Source organism: Porites lutea, chromosome 13 (genome assembly GCF_958299795.1).
Source record: "Porites lutea chromosome 13, jaPorLute2.1, whole genome shotgun sequence".
Classification (NCBI taxonomy): Eukaryota; Metazoa; Cnidaria; class Anthozoa; order Scleractinia; family Poritidae; genus Porites; species Porites lutea.
The window spans coordinates 20,252,160-20,275,208 of record NC_133213.1 but is presented as its reverse complement, the minus strand read 5'-3'; the positions used below and the strand labels follow the sequence as shown (position 1 = coordinate 20,275,208).

The 23,049-nt window shown below is 39.1% G+C and overlaps 2 protein-coding genes across 2 annotated transcripts; both read right to left on the bottom strand.

Moving 5' to 3' along the window:
- Positions 1–1,288: 1,288 nt before the first annotated feature.
- On the bottom strand, positions 1,289–9,524 carry LOC140922525 (ATP-binding cassette sub-family C member 4-like). The gene is made up of 7 exons (XM_073372504.1): positions 8,997–9,524; positions 7,816–8,195; positions 5,720–7,059; positions 4,563–5,133; positions 3,529–3,665; positions 2,704–3,065; positions 1,289–1,856 (listed from the first exon to the last, which is right to left on the bottom strand). Exons 1-7 carry the CDS (start codon positions 9,522–9,524, stop codon positions 1,293–1,295), a joined length of 3,882 nt encoding a protein of 1,293 aa, XP_073228605.1. The 3' UTR covers positions 1,289–1,292.
- Positions 9,525–13,609: 4,085 nt separating this feature from the next.
- LOC140922524 (uncharacterized) lies at positions 13,610–22,602 on the bottom strand. Its single transcript, XM_073372503.1, has 8 exons — positions 22,445–22,602; positions 18,535–18,674; positions 18,376–18,410; positions 17,091–17,113; positions 15,963–16,108; positions 15,783–15,859; positions 14,984–15,265; positions 13,610–14,615 (listed from the first exon to the last, which is right to left on the bottom strand). The coding sequence occupies exons 1-8, from the start codon at positions 22,514–22,516 to the stop codon at positions 14,008–14,010; spliced, it is 1,383 nt and encodes a 460-aa protein (XP_073228604.1). The 5' UTR covers positions 22,517–22,602; the 3' UTR covers positions 13,610–14,007.
- Positions 22,603–23,049: the final 447 nt, after the last annotated feature.

Sequence of the window (23,049 nt, the reverse complement as noted above, 5' to 3'; positions counted from 1 at the left end):
CAATACAATAATCATCACATAAGCAAGTTAGCAAGCAGATTTAGCAACAACAACGCGACGTCAAATTAGATCGCGAAAAGCTCGCGAAATGGGCTGAGCGCGACTTCCGGTTCACAATTTGCCGCTCTACCATTGGCCAAGTCGGTAATCAGATCTGCGCGCGCCGTCGGTCGCTTTTGTCACGTGGTGTTTGCTGTCAAATAGTCTAGTGAGAACGTCTGAATCGCTATAAATAAAAGCCGCACTTTTTTACCTTACCGGATTCTTGTTTAAGAGCCTTGATTTGAGAACATGTCAGATAAAAGACAAACTATCCGCCGAATACAATGAACATGTTATAATGGTGGACCCCAGCATTACTCTCTATTTCAGTTTTTTCTCGAGAGATGATAAATAGAAAACCTTGGCATCTTCATGATCTCCCTAGACTCCCACGAAGCCCTCTTTGTCTCTGAAGAGAGTTAGCTTATAGGTGACGGGACAAAAACGGCTGTGTAGGAGACTATGGTCACCATTGATGGAGGTAACAATGCATTTACACTAAGGGTATCCCTGTGAATAACTAGTATCCAGCGCCCATCTCGAGAGTTACAAGGTGGAAATGATGTTGAGTGCTTCTAAAGGAATTTTAAAGTCAACGGTTGTTCACGGTATATGAATTATGATATGTATTATGATATGCAAATGACGTTTTTAGGTTTTACATTTATTGTTTACATTTAATGTGTTAGATTTTAGATCTTACCTTTTCATCCTTTATTTTGGGGATCTTTCATATAGGGTTAACCTCTAGATATCCCGGCCCATCCCATCCTCGAAGACCCAGGGGCAGATAGCGGGGGCGAGGGAAAGGATGGACATCCCCTTTCGAGGTATATTTTTATCTCTTGAATGAAATATTGTATTATATTGATATTCAGAAGGTTTCCAATAAATTCCGGTTCGAAAGTACTTGGAACACGGCTCTTCGGTAATGCCAAAGGAGCATTTCCTGGAGAAACGGGACTTTTGAAAATGGTCCCTGCCGACGTTCCAAACGGAAAGCTACCTTTTATTTCTTCACTATGCCTCATTTTTGATACCAGTTCTCGCGGCCATATTTTTGCTTTGCTTGACATTTGTGTATTATAAATGTTGAATACCAGTTTCAAAATTTTGCTTACCATTTATATAAGCAATGACTAAGCAACTACTGTTTCCTTGTAAATGCTAAACAATTATGGTCTGACAGAAAGGGTTGCCTGTGTTTCAACTAACTATTTCCTTGTTGCTCAAAGTTTGATATACCTGTGTTATTGTGACTGATTTTCTGAGGTGTTGTGAGATTGAACAAGACGGGAAAAAAATCCAGTTTTGTTCTGCAAAAGCACCTCAGGCTTATCAAACTCCACCAATCGACCTTGATCCATAACTATCACTTTGTCATAGTCCATAATGGTGTTCAAGCGATGAGCGATAGTTAATACCGTGGATTCTTTGAATCTGTTACGGATAACATCTTGAATCAGATGATCTGTCTTGTAATCCACGTTAGCAGTTGCTTCATCCAGTATAATGATCTTGCTTTTCTGTAACAGCGCACGCGCTAAACAGAGCAACTGACGCTCACCAACACTGAAGTTGCTCCCAGACTCCTTCAACTTAAACTCCAAGTGACCCGGTAATTGTTGTACCAAGGTCTTCAACTGAACTTCTTCCAAAGCCATCCACACATCATGGTCGTCATACAAAGAAAAAGGATCAAGGTTCACCCTCAGGCTACCGCTAAAAAGGACAGGGTCCTGAGTTATAACAGCCATGGACCTACGCGCCGCCTGTAGATTAAGATCCCGGATGTTCACGTCATCTATGACCACCTGTGACAATGAAAAGATAGAATTCAGCCAGATTTTGACAGATTTGAATTGATAAATGTAAAGGAGATTATCGCAGTTGAATGTATAAGAAATTCCGATAGTTGAATAATTAGTATAGGTAATAGCATGATTTATAGTGATATTTGGCATAAATACCACGAGTGATATTTCGAAATTGTTATACGTAATTTCACGAGCCGTTAGGCAAGTGAAATTTGAGACAATCGTGATATCGAGAGTGGTATTTATGCCAAATATCACGTACGAATCCTGCTATTATTTGCTTATACTACTATCCACGGAAGGTTTGTAATTTTCACATGTCGCTATTTCAAATTAAGCTGAAATATCACTGCTCCAAGCCAATCAAATTGCAGAAATTTCTCATGTAGTAGTATAATAAATGTTATTCAATTTTACAGTAGAACCTCCACTAGCAGGCCACCTTTCCATAACGACCACTTCTCTAGAACGGTACCTTTTTTTGGCGGACAATCCCTACATTTACTCTTGTTTGAACCTTGATATAAGGGCCACTTTCTTTTTGGCCTTTGTGGAGAGGTTCTGTTTTCTTCATCATTTCTGATTTCAAATGCTGCTTCAATATTAATAATTTACAGTCAAGTAGCCAACTACATTTTTTCAATTGCTGTTCATCCGGCGAATTAGTCGGATTGTCGTTTATGGGACCTTGCAGACGAACACCTTTTGACCATCACAGGGCAATGTCAATCATCGACAAGCGGTGAAATAAAAAGCGGTGTCTTTAGTTAAAGGGGCTTCTTTTACTAAGGGAAAATAAACATCGGAATGCGAAATTACTCCAAAAGAAAGAAATAGTTCTTACGCTGCCTTCAGGCTGTGGAAGGCGAAATAAAGCAGCGACTAAAGACGATTTTCCTGCGCCCGTGCGGCCTACTACACCAACTTTTTCTTTAGCAGCGACAGTGATGTTTATGTTATTCAACGTTGCAGGAGCTCCTTTCAAATAAGCCAATGATAAGTCACATAATTTTAAATTGCCTTCGGTTGGCCACGTTTCAGGAGGTTGGGTGTCGGTGTTGTAACCAGGCTCAGGATCAATTTGGGTGTAGGTGAACACCCTTTCTACTGAGGTCATGTGATTTTCTGTTTCCGCTGCCATTTGAATGCCAAACTGCATGCTATCCAATGTCTCGGCTGCAAAGGCCAGCGAAAGGCCTGCCAAAGCTACAACAGAAAGTATCGACAATTTAAAAAGTGAAGTCCATTTCCCTGAGTTAAACAAAAATAATAATAAATAAAATTTAGACAAGTGCTTTAACGCCAAAAAGTCCTAATGCCTTTTGTTATGCAAAACATCCATCCATATGACATCCATAGCTATGACAGGTTTCAGCTGGTCAGTAATACCTATGTTATTTTTGGTAACTTCAGGGGTTCATTCATGGAAGGAGATCCCCAGTTCAATTGAGAATTCGAGCATGTGCTGCTTTTAACGTACTTTGTATTTGACTAAACATTTAATTGAACACATTCAAATTACTCTATTTTAATTACCATGTTTGGTTACATTTTAGACAGAGGATACTCACTGGTGTCTTTCACATTGATCATGCAAACTCAGTTTTAAATGCGTACACGAAGATCTTACCACACACGCTTCCTTAATCTTAAGTATGGCAACACCCACCTGGACTCTGCGACGCAAGGAGAGCTCCAACTGATACAGCAGTAACAAGAAATGTGGTTAACATATCTCCTCGAAAAGAAAGCCATCGTTTTGAGGCCATTAACATTATCAAGGCTGATGTGTTCTTATCCTGGTACCTAAAGGAAGAGCCAGAGGTCATTTACAGTTGACTCTCTTAACTGATACCTCTATAAAAGACGGACACGAAGAGTTAGTCCCTGCCCTTCTCTCCAAATAAAGGTCCCAAATGTATCCGTCTTGGGGAGAGTTGGATGATTTATGTTTCGGATCGTTTCAGAGTCTCAACTTTTATTTCCCTGCTGTATACCTTAACAGTCCACTCTCTCTAAGACGGACACTTTTGGTACCAGCATCAAGTGTCCTTTATGGAGTAATGTCAATCTTATAGAGAGTAAAATAAAGGGAGTGAAGAAAGACAGAAGCCAATGCTATGTGTCCCTTATACCGAACTATCTGTCTTATATAGAGGTGTACGTTAAGAGGAAGTCGACTACATATAGCTCAAGAACTTTACTATTATTTTGCGGACGAACGACAAGAATAAGTAAGAAGTATCCGTCTTTTTACCAGTCTCATGTTTAGGCTGGCATAAAAACAAATGGCTTTCAAAGTTTTATCTTGCAACTCAAAAATCCTCGTCCTCTAAATCCTGTGGTAATAAACCTAGGTCCAGCCCTTGCCCCTTCCGTTAAGTTTACTTCCGTTTCGTTTTCCGGAACTGTGACACAATGTTTCGGTATTGCTTTCAACCGTTAAACACAATGCAACCAACATAAAGGCACAGATCACCTAAATCATGTAGTACAGATCTTTGGCCTTCACTATATAAGCAAATCAGCCGATCTGTTCATTGCTTGGTATGTTTACTTTAGGGTTAACTAAAACGCATTATTTATTTATCATCATTATCATTATTAAAGTTTTTTAGCTCAATTTTGACCAAAAGATGTGATGCAAACCTAGACATGGTCTATTTTGGAGAGAACGCAGAAATGCTTATAGCTATTACTGACCGATAAAACTTTTTCAGGAAATCATCTTCCATTTCTGAGGAGCGAATCACTTCCAGACCTGCCACAGTATCAGCAAGAAGTGAATACACTGGACTGTTTGTAATCGCCTCCAGCCTCCTGATCTCTCGTGATGACTTCAGATAATATTTTGTAAGGTAAACAAAGCAAATTATCAAAGGAGTGCAAACTAAAAACAACCACACATTTGTTGCTGCTGAGAGACAAGTGGCGCTGAAAAAAAGCTGACATAACTGGACTGCGAAGAGAAATTGTCCTGGAAGGAAATCGTCCATATTCCTGATGTCTTTGGAGAAACGATTTAAGATGCGGCCAGTGGGGTTGGTGTCAAAAAACAAGACCGGCGCCCTCAGTACTGCTTTGGTCATCTCATTGTGAAGGTTTTCCGATGACCTTAGGGCAGCCAGATAGAAGCAGTATGATGAGACCACTGTAAGAAGCAGAGAAAGAGCTGTAATGGATCCGTAGACAAGAAGCGTGACATATTTTTTCTGCTCTTCATCAGTCATCTCCGTCATTCGTGAAATCCACCAATAGGGCAAGACCCAAGACACTAGAAAAAAAAACATGTTTTTTATTTGTTATATCTCTGATCAAGGCATCAGCTCAGAAGTCATATCTATAGATTGAAAGGCAAAAGCAAATACTTCCATTTGGAGACCTACCATATGATTCTAACATGGTTTTCCTCTTTTTTAAGCTTTTTTCAAAGTTAATGTTGAATTTATCTTGATTTTCTATGTGAGTTTGTTCACCGGTGTAAGTTAAATGTACAGCAATGTTTATATCTCAGCGGTTAAAAATTGTTGTCCATCGCGTAAGGATTTTGATGACATGATTTTAACCACTATTACTCTATGAAGGAAGGAGGCTACAATACTCGTCAAAAATCTTTTAAAACTTGTGTGTTTCCTCTTCCCAAGTGTTGGTTTGGGTATTACAGTCCTCTCAGTGCTCCAAAATACGCCTGGCTGAAACACTGGGGAAGGAGAGGGGCACATCTGAGTGAGAACAAAGGTGTGAAGAGTGAATGTAGACTTTTTGGAGAAAATTCAAGAGAAACGGTTTCTGTTTCAACGATTTGTGACGAGTATCGTTACAGAGTTTCTAAGCTGCATGAACTTAAACCGAACAGATACCTTGGACGACAACGAAGAAGGCAGCGAGGCTGACAATCAAACCCGCTGGAAGCGCTGCTCGAAAATACTTCCAGTAGACTAGCGCCTTGACAGTACCGACCATTCTGTCCTCATCCTCTTCCTTCAGATCCACTCTTTCTTTACGTTTATCTATAGCAGTCACAGCACGGACAGTTTCATATCCAGGAGGGACCTTCATGATATCCCTCACGTCGGTATCAAGCCTTTCCTGAGTCAAATATGTAAAATTTCCTTGTCGATCTTTGTCCATTTGGCTCAATGTGCCTTGATACACAACGGAGCCGTTTTCAAGCATAAGAACTTTGTCTGCCTGTTGGAGAAATTGTAAATGATGGGTGACCAAAATACGCACTCGTCCAGCTAAGAACTCTTTTATACATCGATTGAATAAATGTTTGGCGACTTTCGCGTCCACCGCGCTAAGTGGGTCATCCAATAAGTAGATATCCGCATCTGAATAGATTGCTCGCGCCAGACTAACCCGTGCACGCTGACCGCCACTTAGAATTATCCCACGCTGTCCAATTTCAGTTAGGTCGTTTTTTGGAAAGCTCGTTAGATCTTTTTTCATGTCGCAGACTTCAACAATCGCATTGTACTTTTCTTCACAGAAAGGCATTCCAAAAACTATATTTTCGCGTACGGTCCCAGAGTACACCCAAGGCATTTGGGAGACGTAAGCCATTTTTCCAGTGCAAGAGATATGGCCAGACGATATCGGAAGTTCTCCCAGGATGCTCATCAACAAAGATGTTTTACCACTTCCAATTGGTCCAGTAATTCCCACAAGTTGCCCACAAGTAGCGGACATTGATACATCTTGGAAAGCTGCACGATCCGACGAAAAGTTCCAAAAGCTGGAGACGTTTGCTAGAACGGCTTGGGCTTGAATTTTGTGATTTTTCTCGCGTTTTCGAGCACTTATCAAAACCGGTTTTCCTGGTCTAAAGCTCTCAGTTCTAATAAATTGTGGTTTGTATTGTCTGCCTTTGCAGTAAACCTCCAAAGGAAGCAGGGTATGCACATCTCCTACGTTGACCTTCAAAGGAGCTTTCTTTTCAATTAACCTCTGTAATCTGTCACATGAATTTTTTGCATCTGCAAGATTGCGTAAGCAGTCTCCAATTAATATTGTTACGTACAGTTTGAGGTTGCTTAGGATATTAAGTAACGTGAACACATTAAAAGACGTGAGAGAATGTCCTGAAAGAACAAGTGCCATGACTGAGATAAATCCCGCTACAGTACCGCTGGTGAAGAACGACGCATAGATACTTGAGATGATGAATCCTCTGGCACGGATCAAACTGATTTCTTTCCTAAAAACATTATTAGAAAATTCAAGCTCCGGACCCGGTTGTTTAAATGTTGGATAGCGCTATCCACCAGATAAATTTTAGCCTAAGAAACCAACCTAAATTTCGCGACACTAACACTAGTTTTCCCGCGAAATGATGAAGCACTACCCAAATCAAGCCAATCAGAAGCACTGCCCAGATCTAGGTACACTGTAGAAGACACTTCATCAGTATAGAATTTCTGCAATCGTTTCTCAGACGTCATTTCGCGGGGAAACCAATGGTGGTGTATGGTATTAGGGGAAGCAATTACGTTATGCACTGGATAGAGATTTATCCAGTTGATAGCTTTATCTACCAGTTGAACAACTGGGGCCTGATTTTCATGTAAAGCAATTTAACTCCTAGGTCAAGATTAAGAAACAGCATGCCCCGAAAAAAAATTCTTCTCGAATCTAAAGATTTAGAAAACTATTTAAAACATGCATTTGAAAAAAGAAAGTCAGACCTTTGACCACACGCCAAATTGTGACACATTATCTGTTCGGTGCTAGTCTTTCCGCTTAGTGTATATTCATATGATTCAGAACCGCTAAGATGGCTCAGATGAGAATAAGCTTATTTGTTTTTACTTTTTGATACTAACTGGGGGATAATTACTTATACCTTTCATATGCTGAGCTTTTAAAGGAATGAATAATGCCTGAGTAACAACACCGTATTGGTAACGTTTGGGAAATTAGAATAAGATAACCGTAGTGAAAATTCGGCTCAAACCTTCTTATTTGGGCAATCAGATCTCTAAAGTTCCATTCCCAAGCGTACATCTTTACAACCCGGATTCCAGTCACAATTTCCTTTATAACCGTGAGTCGTTTATCGGTTTGTGCAGCTGCCTTGTTGCGAATCTTTCCAGCCTTGCTAGCTGCAATGGAATTGTACACGGAGACCAACAGAAAGATAGAAGCTCCTATCATCGCTTGCCAGGCGACTAAATACCACATCAGAGCCAGCGCGCAAAGAATATCCAGGGGAACCAAGGTAAAAATAAAGTTATAATATAGCGATCTTTCAATGGCTTGAGCATCATTAGAAACCAGGTTGATCGTATTCTCAGAAATAGAATCTTCTAAAATGCATCTGTTAAGACTGAGAATCTGAAATCAGAAATGATAAAGAAAACTCAGTGTAACGTTTCCTTAAAATTTTATGTACAGGCAGGCAGAGTATTTCGAGTAGATTTACGCTATTTGACAAAAAAACAAGTAGAAAATGAGGCTTAGTGTGATATGAAAAATACGTATAGATCGAGAAATCTACATAATTCTTTATGTTGCTGTTTTTATTGGGGCAATATACTTTCTAAATCAAGTTGGTTGTGTAGTATAATTACTAATAGGTGATTATACTGAGATTCATGCGATCTGATTGTCAAGGGTTGCGTCACAAAGTTTACAGTGCGGACAATCAAACCGGGACACTAGGGAGAAGATTTTCCAATCACAACGTGTTCTAAAAACAAAAGATTCTAAAGATTATTTGACAACGGACCAATAATATTCTTTCAGGTTCAAACGGTTGAGAGAAAAAGAACTTGAGAACTTTTTGGTTTCAGTAAACGTTACGTACCTTCGATTTCGCACTAAAATAATGTTATGGGGTATGTTGTTATGTTTTCATACCCTTTTATACACGAGACTAATCACTGCTGTTTTCAGTGAGCGTCCCCAATATTAGGTTTTCCGCGATCTGGGATTTCCCTTATTTGAAGCTCGGGATTCGGGAAATCCAAGCTAGACTCGGGATAAAAAATATCAAGGGAGGTGGGATGGCAAAGATAACCATTGGGATTACGAGATTGTACAAAATATTGGGTGGGGATTACGGGATGGAATTACCCTTAAGTAGTGGTACGGCTTATTACGGCTTTTTATGTTATGTTTACTTCTCTTACTTACCCTTTTATACACGAGACTAATCACCGCGGCTTTAAGTCTTATGCCTACTACATCCGCCTTCATTAGTCCTTGATTCACCAGAACAGTTCTTACCATGGAGGTCAGAAGTAGACACAAAACAAATGGTAACGTGGAAGCGTAACTGTTTTGAGAAGGCGTGGCAATGCTTTTTAAAAACAGCCACAAGACCCAGGGAAAGATGTTCACTGTTATTGACCACAATATCCTCAGTACTCCCATGACAATTATATCCTTGGAGGGGATGATCCTAATCAGGACCCTCCAAAGACTAGGCTTTGTTCTGCGTAGTTCACACTTTCTAACTTCAGCCATCCATTCAATTTCTAAGGCTTTCACAAGGCCCTCCGCTTCCGAAGCTGTTTCTGTCGGATGGAGGTGCTTTTCATCTAGTGGAATTTTGCTGCCTAGCTTTAGGACATTGTCCATCCAAGAGATTGTTAGAAGTGACAAAAAACCTGCTGTCTCTCTGGGATTTTGTACAGAGGCCTCTGCCATTGGCCCTTCCATTTTTTGGCTGAGCACCTTAAATAGGAAGAAACAGTGAGAGGGGCGATGAGCCTGAGCAGGAAAAGTTGAACTTATTCTCAGTGGCGACCTAGTCCCAGCCGATAATGGCCAATGGGGATCCACTATAGTGTACGTGCAGTGTCACTGCAATGCTTTCACCACCGCCTGGTTCAGGCTCAGTTGGGAGAGCCTAGTCTAGGGTTAAATACATTGTGCCGGCATAATTTGGGGCCTAATAGTTGGAGCATTGAGTATAATGCAGGCATTATAAAAAAATAATTTAAAAAATTCAGTAATACTTCCGTAAATATAAATATGAGACATTTTGACTTTTAAGTGATTTTAGTAAGAAATTAACTTAGTTCAAAGGTTTAGTTGCTACTTTCAAGGTCTCGTTGAGCCATCAACCAGGCTGCAAACTGATCAGAAAGTAATCTAAAGATAGAGAGCTCCATTGAAAGAAGGCATTTTGAGTGCTTTTGAGAATTATTTGTCCTATCATTTCTTGTAAATTTGTAATTGATTCAATACTGTTTGCGTTTCAGGCTTATGGAGGTATTATTCAGTTGTCTGCAGGTATGGAAAGGGCATCAAAATTAATATAGCCAAGATCAGTCGAGCAGAATGCTACTCTTCGAGCACAATTTTAAACATAATGCTGTTGTTTTGATGATGTGCTCAAAATTTTGAGCATAATGTATCTAATCCTACGCCTTTCTAGTCTTCTCGGATAAGTACAAAAAAAACCGTAAGTCCCGTCTCACAGCACTTTCACCTATCTGGTTCTTGCGGGAAGTAAGAGAACCCACACCACTGTTCGCAAAGGGTAGGGGACGACCTAGGCCTACTTTTCCTCATGGGCTGGGTGCGTTATCTGTAAGGAGAGATTTTGAGCTATAAACTCGTGATCCTCCTTCAAGTGTTCTAATGGCTACCCGTAAACAGTGTATGTGTGTGAGTGAATGTTATTTCAAAAAACAATGACTTTTTAAGAGTTTTTTAACAGCGCATTTTAAACATTTTTGCATGTTTCTCCGATTTCTAAGAGCACAGACTATGGAAATTTTTATTAGTCAGTGGTGGTAATGCGAGTACGTGACGACTAATTCGGCCAATAACATGCAATAAGCTTAAGACTTAGTCAAGCATATATTTCTAATTGTCTCCTTCTTCACAATAACGGAGCATGCAACTGTGCAACCACAGTCCTACAGAGCGGCTGACTGTTATTGTTCAAGATTTATTGAAATGAATAATTACTAGAAACATTTCCCTACTCAAAGTTCTCACAACTTATCGATAACTTTCAAAAAGTTAAACCAAAACGAGCTGTTTATTGCTGATAGTCATGTTCATTGGCAAATGATCGCTTGGGCAAACTATGCCGGGGACCTAAGCAAGCATTGTTTGCGTGTGGTAGCCATCAAAGCGTGGAGAGCAACCAAAAACAAATTTCAGGGTTCATGGTCAGTTCATTTAGGACTCAAATTACACTGATTTATACGTGTCTTGTACGGTGCTGAATTCTTGACTATAGTTTTCAAGAAACTTTCCAGGGTGCTTTTAGTAGTTTGCGGTAAAAAAATCAAGACAAACTGAAAATATTTGACCTTCAAAATGATGCCTGTAATCGTCTTGTTAGTACCTTGTCAGTACGTGTTCATGTTCAGTTTCGGCAAGGGGTCGCAGCACCAGTTTGCACTCAGTTCCCTTGAAATACGAACAGTTCCCTTGGGGTGTTCCAATGAACGTGAAAGAGAGTGATACTGGATCAAAATTATCATATCCTATTTTTTCTAAATGTTATAATTATCACTGATTCTGTTGTATGCAATAACAACATATTCGTTGCACTAGAGATCAGTAATAAATCTTGCTTTCCTAAATGCAATAAACACAATATAAATATTGTTACCGGAAGGCTTTTCATTTTCTCTGGCGAATCCCAAGACTCAGAGCAATAATTTCAAACAATGGCCGTTTTTATACTAAGGACGCATCATCCGTCTAGATGAACTTGGGCAAACATTAACTTTGTAGTTCTTCTGGTTATGCGTCCCAAGTAAAAAGACGGGCACAAGACGCATTATGCATCTGGAACAACTTTTCTTCGAAATGCGTCTTGAACGACGCACTACGTAAGGTAGTTCTTGTAGACGGATAATACCTCTTGTGCCTGCCTTTTTACCAGAGACGCGTAGCCAGACGAACTACAAAATGTTTGCCCAAGTTTACCCGGACGGATAATGAGTAATACATAACAACATTTTTGTTACCTAACCTCATTTTGCATCGCTGATGAAGTTAGACTCTAGCGATTCAAACGAAATATTCCGTCGCATTGACGGCGGTAAGGCGTTTAGTGGACAACGTCTAATGAAAATTCTTAGCTATAACTAAATAACCTAGTTTTCTATTACAGCGGCTTACCGTTGGATTTACCAGAAAACCGGCTTCTGGAACTGAAATGACCTGTCGACTCAAGCCGTAATAGTGTACACGGGTTGCATAAGTGTAGTCAAAGGAGCCATTCCAAGCCAATTCAAAATTATACAGAACCAATGCATTAGCAAAACAAAAAAGACAAACAGAATTATGTTTAAACTTAACCAACCGTAAATAAGTTAGTCTGTGCCAGGCCCTCAGATTGTGTAGTGGGAATGGGGACGTAATAAAACGAGCAGAGCGAAAATAAGACGCGTGCGGCTTGGGAAAGGGCGCGTTTTTCGCATTTCTTTTTACTGAACGACTTTTCATCACTGTCTCAGAGCCCGGAACAGGCTATAAATAAGTTCGAGCAGTAGAGAAAAAAAAAGAGGAAAAAACACTTCCGTAGTTCGAAATACTTTGAGATTCTGAAGGAAATCCTGAGCTGTAAATGTAACTCAAACAACATCTCGGCTGATGCGTATGTTATTTAACATGGAACTTTTTTTTCTGCCCAATTCATTTTAGTCATTTACGAGTCTATTAATGAATTTGTTATCAGGAAGTTGTATCTGTTGGTAGTTGTAGAATTCACAAGCGAGGCAGTTGTGAAATTTCTACCAGCTCAGTCTTCTTGAATTTGATGTAATGTCTTCAGAGCCATCCATTCAAAGCTTTTTCAAAAAATTCACTGCTCTGCAGATTCGAATTTGAGACTGGTTAAAGCAAAGACCAACGGATTCATTTTTCAATTCATTAATATAATCTAGGAGGTACGCATGACCTGACTCGACTTACCACAAGTCGCCCTCACTAGTTTCTACTCGAGCGGCGAAGTCGCTAGAGCTGAGGTCCCGAGCCATATTAAAGTCAACGAAGGACTTTTTTGAAAGTCTAGACTCTAGTGTAAGGGCTCTTCCAATTATGTTAAACTTTTCGGAAATTTCGGTCGAGAAAAAGGATAAAATACTTTGGTTCAGGCTTAAAAATATCCGGTTAAAGCTAGTGGTCCACCTCCAGAGGTGGTCCTCTTTGACCAGCTGCACCGAAACGTGCCCTTGGATTTCCAAAAATTCGCGTTTCCAGTCCTACTTTACTAAGCAGTAATCAAAATTTGGGTGATGCTCGATATACCAAGTCAATATATGCACTATTGTCTAGTTCTATTGTGTGAAGTCCATTGTCTTATTGTGTAAGTGCTAGGGATCATTGTTGTATTCTTTGTGACGTAACTCGAGACTTGCCATTCACTTGGTATAACGTGCACCAGCCCAAAATTTTGGTCGAAACGTACGTGATTTGTGCCCAATCAGGAGTCAGCATTCGCTTAACCGTTTGGAAATGGTCTGCTTGAGAGTCGGTACCCAGGGGCTCTTTCGCCCGTGCTGGGAAACGTTCGTCGCGCCTTTCATCCCGGCCCGACTGACTGCCCTTGGGTCTTGGAGGATGGTGTTATTAATGTGCTTATACTCTTGATTGGTCCATTGGTGAGATACCTCGCACTAGTGTTGAGCCAGTCTAGGCCAAACATTTTTATGTAATTTTTTTTTCCTAACTAAATTGCAGCAAAGAAAAAGAGAAAATAGAAGGCAGCAGGAGGAAGCTGCCGAGTTGTAAGGTGAGCAACAGACAACTGTAACTGGCATTAAGTAAAGCAATTTTTTGTAATCACTTTATTTATTATTGCTGCTAAGAGTACCCATCTTGTTAGCATCTGAAATCAGCCTTTATCAATGAAGATTTATTGTGTCTGTATGTACATAAACGAAGGAACTCGGCCGCACTATTTCCTTACTTAGAATGACTTTGTATTCATAGGTAATGAAAATCTTGTCTTTCAATGATAATGATGATGATGATGATGATGTTGAGGACAATTCATTTTCCTCCCTTCACTTTAATTTAGCCAAACCATATACGAGTGAATGAAAAGAGAATGCTCTCTTCTTCCCTCTCCAGCTACTTGCCCTTAACCTCTGTCAGTTTCGAAAAGCCACTACCAACACGGGCTGGGGTGAACGGGATCCCGTCATAGACAAGCTTTTTTATCGTATGACTAGAGTGTCATCTTAAAAAATGCTTGCAGTTTCTCTTGGGGACTAAATTTGTTCTCTGAAGACGCCACATCGTTAAAACACTTAGCGTTTTCTATAGATTCTGTATTCCTTTTTTGAGGACGAGTTCCCTGGCTCAGCTGAGCCAACGCATTAAAATGTTCCTTAACAGCGTTCACGTGACCACGCTGGATATTCTCACTGTCTCTTTTCTCTGTCTCTGCCGTATCGCCCAGCAGTACTGAAGGAGATATGGAGATCTCCTGAAAAGGATCATTCGTTCCACGCGTTTCTATCTCTAAATCTTCAACGAAAACATCTTTTAATCTGTATCGGGCTTTCCGTTCCATATTTGGAAGGTCATCCACGTTAGTTGATGAATGGTGGCCCACACTGGCGCCTATCAGTCTTTCCTGTCTCGGCCCGTTAAAGAAAGGCACAGGCTCAGATTTCTGCGTTTCTGAATATCGTTCAGTATCTGAAAGGACTTCTGTGATGCACGGTAAATCTCCGCTCATGCTGGGTGCTTTTAGAAAGGCTTGGTCCGTGCATTTGTTAGAAGGTCCTTGGCCAGGCTGCCCAGGCACTGAATATCGTGATGCATATAATACTGAATCGATGAAAGAGAGAGGAAAACAACATTCAGCTGGATCTTGCACAACAAATTAAAGAAAAAAATATTTCATTGATAAAATAAAGGAATGTATTAACGTAATGGATGGATGGACGGACGGACGCACGAACGCACGGATGCACCGGGGAGGGAAAGAGGGATGGATGGATGAATGAATGGATGGATGGATGGATGGGGAACGAGTGGGATGTATATGAGGCCAATTTCTTCCTTTATCTCGCCTTTTCAGGCTGCCGAGATAGCAGAGAATAATTTCCGTCCAATAATGAGTTATGACCGAATAACAGACTGACTTTATGTAATTGCATTTACAAATGTTGTTTCAATTGTATAAATTGTCTTACCGCTTTCTGCGCTTTTTCCTATAAGGCTCTGATATATATTGGATGTAGTTTCCGGTGATGATGCCACACCTGAGCCGGTTAAACTAGTTAAGCTGGTATCATTGCCACTTTTAACAGGCAAAGGCGCGAAGGGCTCAGCGTAGATAATCTCATTGTCATTTGTTTGCCTGGTAACGTGCGAAAAATCTTGGAGAACGAGGTTTCCTTCTCTTTGATAGTTTGGATTTGTCACTGTGTAAACAAATAAAAGACTTTGACTTAATGGTAAGTATAACCAGGGCCCTTAAGTTAAATGAAACGCATATGATATATTCCGTTGATAACGATTCTCTTTCATACAAAAAACTGAAAAACTGTCACTAATCCACCTTTTTGGTGCCGAGTCCAGAGTTTCCACAAATTTCCCTTGTTTATAAGAAAGTGCAATAGCTTTTTGAGACCTTTTTTCGCGAGGAAAAATTCGATTCTTTACTGAAAGTCGTTGAAAGTGCTGAAAGTATTTGAGCATTCAAAATATGAATTTATTCACCACCCCGATCATTAAAAGAACAGATTTCCAGCGCCTAGTCTGCGAGCAAGTTCTCTCAGGATTTATAGGAGAGGGGAACACACCATGACCCCCCGGAAAAACTTGTTCGCAGGTTATCGCCCGGTGATGGTCTTTCACTACGAACTAATTTATTATGTGTCACGAAGTGGTTCACACTTCAAGCGCTCCAGCATGTTAGTCGTTGTTTGGATTAAAACAAATAAATAACGATTAAGATGAAGCGCAAAAACTAAGTGATTCTTCGTCTACCTGATTCCTGTTCGAATTGGAATTTGGAATTGTTGGTGTTTGAGGAGAGGAGAAAACCGAAGCACCCGAATAAAAACCTCTCGGAGCAGGGGAGAGAACTAATAACAAACTCAACCTTAATATGGGGTCGATGTCGGGATTTGAATCCGGAATAGATTGGTGAAAGGCGAGTGCTCTCACCACTGCGCCTCTTTTGCTCCCTTGGAGTAGAGAGTAAGATGATGTATACCTGTCTGTCGAAGTTCCGTCAGATGTGCGTTATTGCCTCTTTCAACCAATTCGTAAACAGAAAGGTTTTCCTCCTCACTTCCATTAACAGTAGCGTCCTACCAGATATTAATGACATTAAAGCATGATGTGAGCTGATACAGAATCGACCATTGCTAAGAGTACTTGTGGAATTGATTCAGCTTTCCTATAAACGTATTTCACGGCGTTCTGGAATCCAGGAAATATTTGCTTGCGAAATCCAAAATCCTGGGATTTGGAATCCAGAATTCAGCCGAGGAATTTGCAATACCGCTATTGAATGGAATCTGGAATCCAAGTTCCACTGTAACACAAGGAATCCAGAATCCTTTGCCTGTGATCCGGAATCCACAGTATGGAATTCATGATCAGAATTCGAGACTGTCTTGAATTATCTTACACGGGGTGACACAGTTGGTTTCTGCATTTTAAGCACTGTTAATTTGACCAATCAATATAGTCAAATTTTTTAACGGACACCTCTAAAAGGCGGACACCTAGAGTTGGTCCCTGCCTTTCTTTACTCCGTTAATAGGAAGCTTAAGCAACAATGACGACGACAGCTACAAAAACGTCACTTGAAAAGTGAATTCGCGCTACTTCAAACATTTATCTCGCTTATTCCAACTCATTCAATTCGTCAAATTTTCGTGGAGTTGAATTCTAAAAGACTGTATCAAAGTTCAGGAAAAGAAAAAGAAAGTCGTTGTCTTGAGTTCACGTCGTCAACAAAACAAGAAATTAGGCACTTTCACGTTGTAGTCGTGCAGTGACGGCAAAGAAATGTACAAATAAGCTTGATGCACGTGCAAAGTTGTTGTTTTGCTGATCTAAACCTATCGCTTTTTTGCCGTTCTCGTTGCCGTCGAAGTCGTCGTTGGCTTAAGCTCCCTAATTTGACTGTCCATGAGCCGGACATTACTCTAAGATAGACACTAAGTGCTGTCTTAGAGAGCCCCGACTGTACTACCAGTTTTTTCTATTGAAAACTATCTTTAAGTACAATTATTATTTTCAATTTTTTCTCTATTTACAAGGCAATTGAACAAAAAAACTAACCTCACTTACAGATTGCACTTCTCCTAAAAATATAAAGGAAAAAATATAATTTCATTTTTATTAAGTATAACAATGTTCAATTGGTTGCAGTAATTTAGTTTGGTCAGCAGCTCGTAACCCATATTTGACCAATCATAGAAGTCAGTGATGCTGTAACTCAGTGAACCAATCAGAATTCTAAGTTCAACCTCTTTCTCAGGGTCTTCTCACTCCCCAGGGACGGGTAGGAGAGGACCCTGGGAACGAGCTTGTTCTAAGTTAGAGCAAGTGACCGGCTTTTTGCGCGGGAAAACTGAAACTGAAATATAAGAAAGACAGGCACAAGCCAAATGACAGAATAATTCTTTTATCTTCGTTAATTTTGCCGAATGTATCCTGAGTAGACGTCATTTACTTACACCGCTTAAACATAACACATTTCAAAACAGGGGGTGTCATTATCAAATATGACGTTCATGTCTTAATCGTCTCATTGTTTTACACGCCTTTGATGGTGTAATTAACATGAAGGCAAATTCAGTGTAATGTCTTACGTTAATTTGGCTCGTTAGGATATGATTTTACCCAAAGAAGACATCGTGGTATTTGAAATTGATTTTTTTTTTATGTTTATTGAACCATACTTTTTGATCTTTTCATAAGAATCTGGTATACTGAGGTCAAATATAAATTTTCAGCGATTTATGGTTCCAATATCAGAGTTGGTATTTTTATAGCTTCCTTAGACAATGAAAAGACAAAAATTACTATGCAAACAAGATACTCTTCTATAAGAAACGCAGTTATTTGCTTGGTTGATTTCATGTTTAAATTGCCGAACAATGTTTTTCGATCAGCAAATCTCTGATAAGTTGGGCCTGTTTCAAACGTCGTGCTACTGCCGTGCTAAGCTGGCTCGACTGTAGCTAGACTGAAGCACGACACTAGCACGACTTGGTTTCAGACGTCGAATTTAATTCAGTCGAATAGAACGGCTGTTGCCGAAAACAAAACACAAAAATAAAGGAACGGTTTAGCAAACTTTTAAATGTATTCGAATGTATTTATAATTTATCAATTTAGTTCAGCACAGCAGTAGCACTACTTGGTGTCAAACGTCGCGCTACTGCCGTGCTAAAGTAGAGTTGAATTCGATCAATTGAGATCGGCACGGCAGTAGCACGACGTTTGAAAGGGGTCTTAACGAACATCCAAAAGGATGTATTTGCGGTTGATGTGATTCACCACAAAGTTGAAACTAAAATATCTAGATAAACGACAGTCTGCTTAAAATACATCGACCGACCTTGAGCCCCCTCGTTTCTATCCGTTCCAACGCGTCTGAAAAATACAAAAGACCATTAAAACTGAAAGGGACAGTTAATTATGGACAGTTAATAAAATAAAATAAAATAAAAAACAGGTAGAAACAACAAAACATAAAAATAACCTTCAAACTACTTACATCAGATTGCCCATCCTGCGAGCAATACAGAGCAACAGCAGCGACACGGAAACAACAAATATTCCTACCAGTGTTCCGGGTAATACAGTTCTTAATAACACATTCATCACGTTATTTTCTGGAGGACTTGTAGTGCATATCTGAAGCGAAACAGGTGGAGGAAATCTCAGCAAAAATGTCATTATTCCAAAAGATAAACAAATAAATAGAATGACTGTCTTTATACCAATCTTTTCTGCTGTTGCTTTTGAGCTGAATTCAGGATTGTTAAATCTAACGATCTGGATTAAGACGGAATCCATCAGGAAATTCAGTAATTTTAGTTAATGTTCAGTGGACAAAAACCTTGTACCAGAATAATTTAAAGCATATTGCATTCATTTTCACATTTTTCAAGGGCTAAAGATGTAACCAGTCATCAGCAATAACACCAAAGAAAATTTCTCATGGGAGCCCAAGAACATGAATGTTAAATTTCACAAAATTACATCAATGAATGAATGAATTTTTCAGAATTTTAACTGTGTTTTCACAATTCTTGTGAAATTTGATAATTATTTTCTCAGACTTCCATGAGAAATCTTCTTTGGTGCTATTGCAGAAAACTAATTACATCTTTAGCATTTGTAAAATGAAAAAAAAAAGAATGCAATATATTCTTTAAATTATTCTGGTACAAGGTTTTTGTCCACTTAAAATTTAAATTACTCAATTTCCTGGTGGATTCCGTCTTAAGCTGAATTTCAAGCCCGTTTGCTTGAATAAAAATAGTCAAAACCACCAATAAAGAACAGCTCTGCGATAGAGATAATTTTTCAGAAATTCTTTAAGAATTCAGGTCTATAACATCACTCAGTTATGCTTTGTGTTTTAAGCTTTTCAAAACACAAGTGCTCGTTTTGAAAACATTACGTCAAAAATCTTACATATAAAAAATTCACGTAATCATAGTAAGTGAATTCTAAAAGTATCTTTGAACTGTGCGGGAAACATGCGGATGGATCAAAACCTATTTATTTTGTAACATCACGAATTAGGCCCTCTTACATATATAGACTAAACAGACTTTGGTGACTTCAGTGGAGTGTCGTGACACCAACACCGAGGTCAACATATAAATAATATATGCTAACAGATTATAGAGGTAAAATACTAAGAGAGATTGTATTATTGGTTTTGGTTTTGTGTATAATTGGCTAAGAAAATGGCGCGAAATACTCCAGCCAATTGCAACGCATGGTGATGCAAAGGCAGGGAAATAACGATGGTATGCGACAGGTAATATAGTTTTACTTTCACTTCTGTGGTGGAAGTTCTCGACAAAAAAAGTACCACATAACATGAATTGGTTAGTTGATTTTTTTTAAATAGTGACTGAAAAAGGCCGTAACGGGAAGAAACTTGTCTTTACTAAGCCAATATCAGAAAACTACCTTTTAAAATGTATCTATAGCTATCTTAGACGTTTTATTTATTATTATTATTATTATTTTTTTTTTTTTTGAGGCACCAAACTTCAAAATCTTAAGGAGGCAACTTTCATACTGACTACGGAACTGCCAGGAGCTGAAGAAATGAAAATTTCATCTGGAGATGAATAGGTTTTGATAAGGTGAATTACTCTGCCTTATGAAGTGATATGGTTCAGGCATTTCTGATGTATTAATTAATTTAGCTCGCAATTTTTCAAAGTAAAGAAAAGCTCGTAAGGAAACAAGGAAAAGCAACCTTTAAAGCTAAAACAAACCTGTTAATCGACTTCAAAGTGAATTATGCCAAGCGAAGACGTTGTAACGGACAAACGCCACAGGATGTTAGCAAACAACCACAAACTCAAATCATTTCTGATCACGTTTCGTTTTTCCTTTATCATGTTACCCCTCAAGTGATTATTCAGTTCTTTTTTTTTTTACGAGAGGCCGTGGGCGTGCGTAATCGTAGGTTTCCAATACTGCATATCTTCATATCGGAAGAAAACGTATCTTTATTGCTTCGGAGATACCAGATAGTTTCAATTAACTCCATCAGTTGCTTCAAACAGAAAAAAACTATCGTGTTTTTCGCAAATATAAGTTGTTTGATACAAATTATTCTCTAATACTAACAATAATCGTGCCTTTTTTTATAATTACTCCTCAAAGTTTCCTTTCACAAATGAACGAAAATAACAACCCACGAGTACCAATTATCTCTGCTATTTCCGATTTATTGATGTAAAATTCTAATTTCCATTGAGTTGAACAAGATAAGCTAATGAGTGGTCGTTTAGTTAATAAATTTGTCAAAAACGTCAATCTAAACTGCGCACACGACTTTTTATTGACTGATTCAAAGAGCTCTCCAGTGATTTTTGTCAAAGACAACAAAACATCACGAAAAGCTACAATTGTCTAAAGTCCCTACATTCAAAACATATCCGTGTATATTTACCTCAGGCTATAGGGTTTGAAAAACAACGACACAGCACGTTCTTTTATGAATATTTTCTTCTCTGAAAGTAAATCTGCCAGGAGGCAAATTTCTACTTAATAAGCTGATTTGTACTGGCCATTAATTTATAAACCCGATATTTAACGGTGAGTTTAGCTTACGGCCTAAAGAGGTCATTTTTTAACTTTTGTTTTCTTGAAAAAGTGCCAAAGGCGAACTGATTCAAGAATAAATTATTTTGATTAGCAGAATAGTGAAAAATAATTGGAATCGATCAGGCGAAATCACCGCAAGAATCGTCACACTTCACGATTTCCTCTTCATACTCAACAGCTATAGCTATTATTTTTGGCTAGTGCCAGTATCACGGGAATGTAGCTTTCATTTGCATGGTCACACTTAAGGATTTCATTTAAAGACACAAAAGTTAGAACAACCTTGTACAGCATAATAAACAGTACCACAGGGAAGCACTACCCAGTACCTTTTATTTGAATGGTCACACTTTGGGATTTCATCCACAGACTGAAAAGTAAGAAACACCTTTTACAGCATAATAAACATTAACCCACAAAAGCATTGCTACGTAGCTTAAATTTGAATGGTCATACTTTAGGATTGAGTGCTCGGACTCAAAAGTTAGAGCTATATATATATACCCTTTGTGGTAAGATAACCGGTGCAACAGGAAAGTACTACACTTAAGCTTTCATTTTGATTGTCACAAAAGATTCCACACAGCTATATTGTTCGTCTGCACAACTGATTTTCGGACAAACAAATTACAACAAGTCACGATCCATTCAAGAAAACCGTTTGTTCGCTGAGATTCAATAGCTTGGATAGCAATAGCAAACAATAGCATTAATAACAAGCAAAAGAAAAGGAGGAATAACTCAATAAGGAACTTAAGCAACAACAACGGCCACGGCGACGGCTACGAAAACGTCACTTCAAAAGTGAATTCGCGCTACTTCAAACTTAATCGCACTCATTCTAACTCGTTCAATTCGTCAAATGTTGGCAAATTTTTCTCGAGCTGAATTCTAAAAGACTGTATCAAAGTTCAGGAAAAGAAAAAGAAAGTCGTTCTCTTGTGCTCAAGTCCTCGATAAAACGTTAAAATACGCCACTTCTATACACTTCCCATAATGCACCTTATTTGCCCCCCAAAATTTTCCATAATCTTTGGTTTTCATTTCTCCTGGGTATTACAGCCGTCCCAAGAGAAATTGAAAACAATGCTTATGCAAAATTTTGGAGGGCAAATAAGGTGCATTATGGGAAATGTGGAAGTTGCGTATTAGACGCACTTTCACGTTGTAGTCGTGCAGCAACGGCAAAGAAATGTACAAAAAAAGGTGATGCACGTGCAAAGTTGTTGTTTTGCCAATCTAAACCTATTGCTTTTTTGCAGTTCTCGTTGCCGTCCCCGTCGTCGTTGCTTAAGCGCCCGATATAATACATTACAACTCTTTACCTTTTCTGATAGAGTACTCCGATTCCTTCCTGATGTCAAATTCACTCCAATACTTTCCACACCGTTAAACATAACGGCAATATCAGTAGTTGAATACTGATTAGTGTGCGAGGTCCTCGATTGATGCGGTATTTGCTGTGTTCCATGCCCTTTACACGGCAGTATTACAAATCTACTAAGAGTTGCTGATTTATTCAAAGACGAGACTGCAACATAACCAGTTGACGTCTTTGTTTGTAGAAACAGTGTTGTACATATAGATATGTTATCCCTTGATATCGTAGACCTTCCTTGGATTATGCCCGTGGTCGATACACGAAAAGTTCGGAAAAGGACAGAATCTTTTCCAGTCGGTGTTTTTAATTGTAAGAACGGCGTTGAAGAGGCATCAAAAGATATTTTTTCCGTAAATATTGTAGAGCTCCCTTGGCTTATAGGCGTGGTTAATGTGTCAGAGGTTCGGAGACGAATAGAAACATTTTTAGTCGGCGTCTTTACTTGTGAGAACGATGTTGAGGATGCAGCAAAAGATATATTTTCCCTAGATATTGTAGGACTTCCTTGGATTATGGGCGTGGTCGATATGTGTAAGGTTTGAAAAGATC